Source organism: Hydra vulgaris, chromosome 12, assembly GCF_038396675.1.
Source record: "Hydra vulgaris chromosome 12, alternate assembly HydraT2T_AEP".
NCBI classification, from domain to species: domain Eukaryota; kingdom Metazoa; phylum Cnidaria; class Hydrozoa; order Anthoathecata; family Hydridae; genus Hydra; species Hydra vulgaris.
In genome coordinates this window covers 33878746-33890000 of record NC_088931.1, presented here as the reverse complement: position 1 = coordinate 33890000, position 11255 = coordinate 33878746, and the positions used below count along the sequence as shown (strand labels likewise).

The window sequence follows — 11255 nt, the reverse complement described above, 5'->3', positions numbered from 1 at the left end:
GCTAAATAATTTGGCAGATCAGACCACATGCACACAACCCATTCCAAATCAAATTATAATATTTTAATAACTTGAGATTTGCACTTTTTTTACTTAGGTAGTAGACCCTTTACTAATAAAAAAGTGATCTGTTATATTCTAATAATATGGCAGATCACATGTTAGAATTAGGTTGTTTGGGTTTTCGCAAGTTTAAGTACGATCTATCATGTTTGATTAATGATCAATGAATATACCATCTTTTTTTTTTCTTCTTGTAATTAACCTCCCCAAGGCCGAGAAGACCACTACAGACGAGGAGGCTACTTGTGGTTATAACCCTCTCTCAACTCTATAACTCCGAAACACGGACAAGGCCGCTGCGCGGAGAAACAAGTTGAGCGCGGTACTACCAGGGACGTGGTGGGAATCGAACTCGGAACCTCTCGATTATAAAGCAAGTGCTCTACCACTACACCATTACCACATTTTACCATCAACCTTCAATCAAACGTGAAACATTGTGTCTATGTTGATTCTTTCTACCATTAAATTTAAATATGGAATGCATAGTTTTTCATAATTCTGGTATTTGTTCTGCCGAGTTATTTGGTATTTCACTTATAAGAATTCAACTTATTCTATAATCCAAAAAAATGTCATTATAAGAGTTCAGCTGATTTTGTAATCCACTCTGCAGAGCGGATTATAAAATACATGGTACAAACTGCAGATCTGCCGTTTTTACCATATAAATAATCTGATCAGCCAATCTGGTCTGCCCTGACAATTATACCTACCCCTTTAATTCGTTTAGTTGACTGGTATTATATATGACTTAAGCTAGATTCATTAATTTTTTTACTTATTTTATTTAGATTACTTTCATTTTACTGATAGTGAAAATCCTTTTTGCATAAATGATTGAAGTTTTGAATTTTATTACTGTTTTAAAAAAAATATTCAATAAATTATTTTAATAATAATATAATAATTTATAATTGTTGTATTAAACTAAGAATATTATAGTTTTGGTTTTTTCTTTAAATCTTTTTATTTATTTTCTCATAAGTTTTTGGCAGAAATTACAATAAATGAATGAATGGTTTAGAATTAAATTTAAAATTACTAATTGCGTATTCATGTCTTTTTCTATAACAAGATTCTTAATAAAATAAATATATTTAGTAAAAATCTTGTTTTGTGTGACGTAATTTTTATAGTAATGTTTAATAAAACTTATGATTTATTTCATAAATATTAGGTATTTAGTTAAAATAGTATCTGAACATAGTTTATTATTTATAAACATGAATGAATTATTTTTAGATAAATTTAAAACTGTCAATTGCGTGTTATCAATTTTTTTCTTATATTAATCAATTAATCAAAGAATCAGACAAAAAATATATTTGAAAATTTTTTTAATTTAGATTTTTATTTTAGTTTTTTTAGTGTATTTTTTTCTAGTTTTTTTTAGTGTATTTTTTTTTAGTTTTAGTTTTTTCACTTTTAGAAAAAACTTATGTAACATAATGTAATTGTAATGTTATGCAACATTATGTAATTTTAATATTATGTAACATAATGTAATTGTAATGTTATGTAACATAATGTAATTGTAATATTATGTAACATAATGTAATTGTAATGTTATGTAACATAATGTAATTGTAATATTATGTAACATAATGTAATTGTTATGTTATGTAACATAATGTAATTGTAATGTTATGTAACATAATGTAATTGTAATATTATGTAACATAATGTAATTGTAATGTTATGTAACATAATGCAATTGTAATATTATGTAACATAATATAATTGTAATGTTATGTAACATAATGTAATTGTAATATTATGTAACATAATGTAATTGTAATATTATGTAACATAATGTAATTGTAATGTTATGTAACATAGTGTAATTGTAATATTATGTAACATAATGTAATTGTAATGTTATGTAACATAATGTAATTGTAATGTTATGTAACATAATGTAATTGTAATATTATGTAACATAATGTAATTGTAATATTATGTAACATAATGTAATTGTAATATTATGTAACATAATGTAATTGTAACGTTATGTAACATAATGTAATTGTAATGTTATGTAACATAATGTAATTGTAATATTATGTAACATAATGTAATTGTAATATTATGTAACATAATATAATTGTAATGTTATGTAACATAATGTAATTGTAATGTTATGTAACATAAGTAATTACTTAAGTAGCATTTCATAAAACGATTTTTTTTTTATGTATTAAGTATTCATTTTCAATTTTTTAAATATTTTATAAAAATTGTTTTGATATTTTAAAAAAAGTTCAACATTAATTAAATTCAATTAGATGTTACCAAACTTCCTTTTTTAATACAATAAAAATATGTGCACGCAAAAGTTATTTCATTATTAACAGTTCATCATTTTTAACAGTTATTTTACTATTAACAGGTAATTTGAATGTTAGTTATTTGCAAGTTTCCATTTAAAAAATTCATTGATTTTATTTAAAACTATTATTTTAAAAGGAATAAGAATTCCTAAATTTTCAAGCATTAAGTTATTGTATAATAATGTTCAGTCATAAAGCACTATTACTAAGATAAAAAATTGAATTAAGAAAAAATTAAAAATTTTGACAGCCAAAAAAAATACAATTGACCGCCAATTCCATGTGTTAGCCACTCAAATTGACTGCTCACCTTTGATTTCTTATTTTTCATGCTAATATAAAAAAATATATATCAACTTTGTTTTAAAGCGTTATGCTGCATGGAATTTACGTATGCATTAAGCTTATTTTACGTACGCCTAAAGCGACTTTTTATTGTTACCTTTTTTTTTTAATTGTTAAATGGTAAGATAAAAGTAATTAATTTTATAAAAAACCACTTTAATTTTTGAATGACGATTATTTAAAATAGTTTGAAAATTTATTCTTTGTTAAGCTAATTATTTTATCAAAATATTTAGTAACAGTAAAATATTCACTAAAATTGTTTATACTTAACGATAAATTTTTTTTTGTATACAAAGTTATCAAATGAAATGTAAAAAAAAAGCATAAAAGAAATATTAGTAAAAACTTTTATTTTATCATCTTGCAAGTACAAGAATATTTATAAAACTTTTGATCGCAATAAAAAAATATTTACTTAAATTTTTATTTAATAATATAAAGTCATAATAAAAAAAAAAAGATAAAAGATTTTTTTTTTTTTGAACTAAAAAAGATTTAAAGTTTGGTTAAAACTTTTATGGTTGCTGTATATTGTGACATAGCTATGACCAATAAACAAAAGAAAACTCCATTTATTGTCTACAGATGGTGATATTAGATGATATTACTAGATCATCCTTATATGATGTTGTGAGTGATGCATAATGTTAGTAATTATTCTAAACAAATTACAATAATAAGGGAAAAGTTATAGAATATCAGACAAATTACAGGTATATATTACAGGGCTCGAATTAAGCGTATCGCAATCGCACCTTCGCGATTAGTTTCTTTTTTAAATTTGTTTTTTCGCGATCTTTCTTTTTTTCGTGATTATTCTTTTTTTATTTTAGAAGATTAATACTCTATTTGCGAATATTTAGTGTTCTTTTACAGTATAAAACTGCAGTGACTTCTGTAACGATATTTTTTTTTTTTGTGGAACATAAAGTAAATGAAAGAAAAATAAAAGGTTTAGAAAATCAATTAGCAAAAATGTTCAAATGCAGGAAAAAGGCCGATTGTTTAAGGAAGGAAAAATTTATAAAAAACAAACGATTAAATATCTATTCGAATCAAGAGTACAAGCTAATTATTGCAATTATTACCATATGTATGGAAGGCCGTTTTCAATCTCCAAAAATCACCATTGTTTATACATTTGGTAGCTTTACTTGACGTTTATGACTGGCCGTTAAATGTGAATGATGGAACTTTTGGCGATAAAGCTATCGGTGAAGTTGTTGAACATTTTTCTGAATTTTTATTTGGTGTAGGATGTGATTTGAATAATATACTTTATAAGTGGATCATTTTAAAAGCATACATGTTTCCCATTATAAGTAATAATCAAAATGAGTATTATTTGAAAATTTGGGAAATTGTTTTTTCCAAATCAAATTTGGTCAAAGAATGCCGAAATATTCTTGATATTTTTGAACTATTTTTAATTTGTCCTTTTACAAATGCGAAAGTAGAACGAATGTTTTCATGTATGAATCGCATAAAAAATGACTGGAGAAGTTGTCTTAGACGAGATAGAATCTTAGAATCTAAACTACGAGATAGAATCTTAGAATCTAAACTCTTAGAATCTCTACTTCGGATAAGTGAAAAAGGTCCTGAGATTGACAAATTTGAACCTGATACTGCTATGGGCGAATGGTATAATGATAAAGTTAGACGATTGTCAGCAAATTTTCATCGTTATCCGGAAAAAAGAAAAAGAAAGTCAAGAAAAACAGACATTGATCTAGCGGTAGTTACAATATCAGATTTGGAAGAAAGTGAAAGCAAGGAAGAAAATTTTGACAACTTTTAATTTTAATTTTGCGCATTGTAACCCCTTAAAATTAAAATATTAAATAATAACTTGTAATGGCGTATGATTTTTTGCTTAGTAAAAATAATTTTTTGTTAGTAAAAATCCTGAAAAATTCTAAGCATTAAACTAGTGAAATGATTACAAAACGATCAAAATATTTACGATTACGATCTAATACTTTTTCTATTAGCAATCAAAAAAAGTATTAGATCGTAAAAGATTCTATTATTTAAACACATTTTTTTCTTTCGCTTTATTTTATTGAATGAAAAAAGTGAATGCTAACTTTTATTAAAAAATACATTGAATGAAAAAGCAATAGATAGAAATATCTTGAGAATTTGATAAGGTTACTTAGATAAGAAAACTTACTTAATAAGAATTTAATTATCATTCTTGTTTGTGATTGTGCGGGTTTTCGTGAAAATGTTAAGTTTTAACATTTTATCGCGATAATGTTTTCGGCATTTTTAATAGTTTTTTATAACTGTTTCAAATTTAAAGATTGTTTTGTTAGAGTTTTAAATAACTTTTTTTTACTGTTAAAAATTTATAGAAATTTAAATATTCTAGTTGTTTTAAACAGTTTAAAATATGTAAATAAAATAGAAAATGAAATAATTAATTAAAAGAATACAGCCGTTAGATTTAATGCAATATAGTAATAGTAATAATGTAAATTATAACTAAAGCTACTTTATAACCGCTGAACGTAAATGTTATGTCATCTTATGCAAAAATGAGACTTATTATATATGTTATTATAAATAAGTTAAAATAAATAATGCCCCCTCCCCTCCGGCGGGAGTGGAGGAGGGGTTATGAGCAACAAAAAAAATTGCAATTAGATTTTTTTACGTTAATTCGAGCCCTGTATTATATATTTATAACTGTATTTTGTTGTTAAACAATATTTTATTTAGCTTTGTGTGTGCATCAACAGAGGCTAGCCTTACTCATTCTATTACAAAGAAAGACAAGTGACAGCTCTATAAACTTATAGTGATTGTCTTTTATATACTGCACAATTTCTGTCACACAAGCAGCACCATGATCTATTATTGTTGTTAACAGTTTCTATGCTTTAAAAATATAATTTGCTTGCTGGAATGTGAGAACCTGATTTGAACTGGGAGGCAGAAGGTCCCCTTAAGTCTGAAGACAGATAAATTATTTTCCGGTAGGCAACTTTGATGCTTCAAAGTTTAAGTTGCTGAATTCATGCAATAACAGAGCTTTGCTGATGTGATGATGACAACCTGGTTCGCTATTGCAATACATTTTGTAGACTTTAAAATAGAAAAAGATTCTTGTTTAAGTTTCTAAACTACAGTCAGGTTGCTAAACAGCGTGGAGACTTCATTCTGAATTTAAACATACATGGAATAGATTTAAACATGTAGAAGAATATACTCAACATCAAGAGTGACTCTGATTTTAATTTAGCATTAACTTTTACATGCTGCTCTAGAGCAAGATAAAAAGTTATACATAAATTCTGGTAGTTTCTTTGGCCACCAGTGTGATACCTCTTGTACTTTCTGTGGTTCACTATTATATTCCTTGCTTTATATCAGCAAGTACTACTATCATTATCAGACATAAATTCAATTGGTAAGATTTTAAAAAGCAATATAACTAATAGTAAAACTAAACTAGAACCATTTATTAATTATACAATATATTTATTAAACATAAGTTATTTTAGTTTTTTAACTTTTATTTTTTTGATGCACCCTAATATAGGGAAAAATGGGGTTGAATGAAATAGTTAAAAGTTTTTATCTTCTTTTATACAGAAAAAAGATTTGAAAGTTTTTTTAAGTTGTGAAGAATTTTGAGCTGTATTTATATATATACAAATCAAATCAATTTGGGGAGAATGAAATATGCAAGTTGATCATTTTAAAGAAACAAGCAATAAAGACAATTAATAGAGCAATAAAGAACAATGATAAGAATTAAATAATAATTAAACAATAATTAAAAAAGCAACCAATGATAATAATTTAAAATAATATTAATAATGAATAAAAATAATAATAATTAAAAAGCAAATCAATGATGATAGTAAAAAAAAAATAGATATTTTTTTTTGTATTCATGTTTAGCAAAGTCAAACTTACCTAAAAAATTTCACAGCACTTTTTACCATTAACATATTTTGCTGCTGGTTCGTTGGTAGTAGAGTTGCTGTTGATGCTTGATCTCATCATCAAAGTAAATCTTACATTGTTCAACGTAAAAGGAAAAACAGGAGCAAGAAAACTAAACAATCAAAATTTACAAACTGTCCTCTTGATTTTTAAAAAAATCAAAAGGACAGTTTGTCTGGCTCAGCTCTGGCACCTGGACTATATGAACAAATATTGTAAATTTTGTAATATTTTTTTTGATCACATTTTGCCTTCCCAAGTTCAAACCAATTACAGTAATTAGTTTTTAATCAACTTTCATATTTACAAGGTGAATCTATTACTATCACTACTCTGCTACTGCATATTACATTTAAAAAGAAAAATGTTTCAGGTAAATACTAACCCAAAACTAAAGCTCAAACAAATCAAATGTATTTGCTGTTTGTCTTTAGAAATGTTAAATTATCAATAAGATCCCATGTCATATGGCTTCTTAGCTCTGGGGTCAGAAATTTAAGTGTTGAAAATACTCGTTCAACAATAACTCAAATAGGGAAATTATTATCTACAACTTCAACAACATTTTTTATTTTAGTTTTAAAAAATTAACTGAAATATTAATAAAATAAAATATTAATAAACTATAAATAATTAACACACAAAAAAAAATTAATTAAAAAAAAAGATTGCTTCCCCAACCCAAACCTTTAGTTGATGTAGCAGTACTCCTTACATGTTCTCCCTTTTATTCAGTCAATGTATGTACTGAAGCGCCCAGCAGCCTCTTATTTTAGTGTCACTTTAAACTACTCACCCAAGTATGCATTAATATATATATATATATATATATATATATATATATTTTATATATATATATATTGTATACATATATATATTATATATATATATATATATATATATATATATATATACACACACACTCAAATATTTTTGCATACTTATAGTATGTGTTAGTTTGTTTGTTTTTTTATGTTGTTTTTTTTTCATATTTTTTTTTTCTATTAAGTTAAATCAAACACTGATTGTTACTTTTAGCAAAGAAATATGTTTTTATTTAAGTGTTGAAAAGTTAACGAAAATAAATTAAAAACTGTAAATTTTATATAAACCATAAGAAACTTAAATTTCTGTTTAGTTTTAGAAACGATATTATCAGCCATGTGTTTTCTCCATCGACACAGAATATTTCTGTAGAATTGCAAAAGATATTTTCATTACTATCTTTTTCAGAGGTAATTTTTGTGTCATTTTAATAGATTTTTTAGAAAAGCTGATAATAGTTTTGTTATTTGATATCAATTTAATATTTTATGCACTTACTAGTTAGATGGTTCTATTTTTTTATTTTATAGAATTAATAAAATATTTGAATAATACATAGCATATTTATTTAATGTGTTTCATTTTGTTTGACTATAAAATGTGTTTGCAATGTAGCGACCGGCAATTGTTCCTAAGTCATTTTATGATGCTTCTCGACCTGAATGGTTTTGTGTTGGATCTCAACAGGATTGTTCAGAGTATTTCAAATATGTTCTTGATCGCTTAGAGAAAGACAAACCTTCTTTAGCTCAACATTTTACAGGCATGTTGAATGTCATTGTTGAATGCTTAAACTGTCATGTGCAGTCTATACGAAAAGAACTGTTTAATGATTTACCACTTTCTTTTCATGAGAATGTTGTAGGTCAATATACCTTAAAAGGTGGGAATCCCACAGGAAATCAAAGTAGATCAATGCAATGCGACAGAGGAGAATCATCCATAATACTGGAGCAAATAGAGAATGATGATACTCTATCAGACAAAGAGGTTTCAGATGATGAATCTCTCTTAAGCATGCTATGCGCATATTTTCTTCCTGAGCATTTAAGTGAGATGAATAGTTATTTTTGCAACAATTGTCAGTCTCTACAAGATGCAACAAAAAGAATAAATATTGTCAGCTTTCCGCCATATTTAACTTTAACTTTAAAACGATTTATGTTCAATGTGAAAACTCAGAAAAGAAGCAAGTTACTACAGCAAATAGATTATCCTTTGACATTTAAATTATGCAAAGGATGCAGTGCTTGTTGTGATAACACCAAAATGTCTTCGCAAAATCCTTCCATTATAGCTAATACACTTGAAAATTGTCAGAGTCTAATAAAGTATAGATTGTCATCAGTTATAGTTCATTCTGGGCTATCACTTGATTGTGGTCATTATTATAGTTATACATGTCAATATTCTGCAAATGGATACACCTGGTTACTTATGAATGATAGTCGAATAAGCAAAGTATCAATGGAAAACTTTTCAAAATCTGGAAAAAGTTTTCCTAGAGATACACCTTACATTTGTATATATGAAAAGTATGACGTAGAATTGTTCGCAAGTGCTAAGGATGTACTTTTACCACAATATCTAAGAGATATGGTAGATCAAGATAATGCAATATATAGAGAGGTAACGTTTATTTTTTTGTAAAATGTGTTTTTCTTTCATAATCTTTGTGTAATACTTTTTTGTGTTTTTAATAACTTATGAAATATAAAAACGTAAACAAATTTAAAAAATGAATATTTTAAATTCTAAGTTTATAAAATGAAAACATGGCATAATATTTAAAAAAACTGAATTTTTACCAATAAAATGAAGAAAAAAGAAGTGTACTACTTCAAATCATTTGACTTTCTCAAGAAATTTGTACAGTCTTCCTTTTAGACTTTTTATGTCTTTAATATCATTAAATTATGATAGATGTTATTAATATAATATTTTTATAGCGTTTTCCAACTAAAAGTTAAACATATTATACAAACCGTATGACTTTTATATATTTATACAAACCAGTATGACTTTCATATATTATACAAACCAGTATGACTTTCATATATTATACAAACCAGTATGACTTTCATATATTATACAAACCAGTATGACTTTCATATATTATACAAACCAGTATGACTTTCATATATTATACAAACCAGTATGACTTTCATATATTATACAAACCAGTATGACTTTCATATATTATACAAACCAGTATGACTTTCATATATTATACAAACCAGTATGACTTAAATTAACGCAATTAGTTTAGCTTTAATAACTATAGGTATTTATGTTTTTATTTGTTTAGATTTTTATCTTTGATCTTAAACATAAATAATAGCAATAGATAATGGGTAGTTTTAGGTAAAAACCCAGGCTACACTCCGTTTAGGGTGGTCTGGGTTTACTTTTTTTGAATTGGATCCCGTCAGACCCAAACCTGTTGTACCTCTAATAATATCTTATCCAGTTAAACCCAAACGCGGGTAAATTTTCCAATATATGCACTTATAAATTTTGTTCCGAATAATATAACAAAATATTTTAATGATCGTGATGCGTTCCTAATCATAAAAGCTTAGATCAAATATAAAAGGATATAAATCAAAGAAAGATTATAATTTACCTGATATATTTTTTTCAATCTTTAAAAACTTTTTTGGTTACAACCTTTTAAAAGAACGTTTTTACAATTTCACTTAGGATCAGTCATTAAATAAAAATTAAGCCGTAGAGTATTAAAAAATACAAGCTTTATATTTTATAATTCTTTGTTTTGTTGCTTGTTTCTGTTATTTTGTACAGGGTTAACTAAGATTGGTCCTATTTCCAACCAGCGCTAGATCCAATAAGTTAAGTCCTATCATCTTATTAACAGGGTTAACTAAGACTGGTCCTGTCCCAAACCAGCGCTAGATCCAATAAGTGGGTCCAGATAGGATCCAGTGGTACCGTATCCGAACCAAGACCCGTGTTTACGAGGCGGGTCTGCTCAACATACATTTGTACCGGATCCAGAACTGACCCATTACAGCTCTGTGAGAAGTATTAGAAGACTCAAATAATTTGTGATTATTAGAAATCTCACAAGGATGAAGTAATAAAAAATTATAAGGTTTTAAAAAAAGATGGTGGTAAGCAATTATTTACGATCCCAATTTTTTTTTAAGACTCCTGCAATTTTTTATTGAAAAATAATAAGTGTCTATTATTATTTTGAGTGCTTTTAAATTTTCCTAAAACTGTCTAGATAGTATAGTCTAGAAATTCTTTTGTGAAAATCTCAAGAGGGCTGCTACTGCAATTGTTCTTTTAATGTTAAATAATACTAAATTGTGAGAGAATTATTTGCTTTTTTATTATTACTAGGAGATTCGCATGGAAGAATTAAAACAAAAGCGCTTTTTTCCTAAAAGTACTTTCAATAAAGATAAAGATGACGACGACGATGATTTTAATTGCTCAACTTCTTGTTCAAGTTCTGGTAACAACTGGGATTCAGGAAAATATATATTTTAGCTATTTATTACATTTCAAGACAGTTACAAAAAAAATTCTTATTTTTTATGCTTAAAGTATTCTTAAATACATTTTTGTTACTGATAAATTTGAAACAACACTTTGAGGAAAACTAAAAATGTGAAAGAAAAGATTTCCTAAGCAAAGAACTGGTTTTTAACTTGTAATTATTTAATCTGTAGTTTAATAAACAATGAATGTAAATAA

General features: G+C 26.0%; 1 protein-coding gene across 1 annotated transcript in view; it reads left to right on the top strand.

The window, feature by feature from the left end:
* Positions 1-11255, top strand: part of LOC100198763 (ubiquitin carboxyl-terminal hydrolase 35) — a 33743-nt gene extending 22488 nt beyond the window's left edge. The window contains exons 6-8 of the mRNA XM_065813010.1: positions 7843-7939; positions 8145-9158; positions 10899-11255. Coding sequence (XP_065669082.1) covers positions 7843-7939; positions 8145-9158; positions 10899-11048 — 1261 coding nt within the window. The 3' untranslated portion in view covers positions 11049-11255. The remainder of the gene's footprint in view (positions 1-7842; positions 7940-8144; positions 9159-10898) is intronic.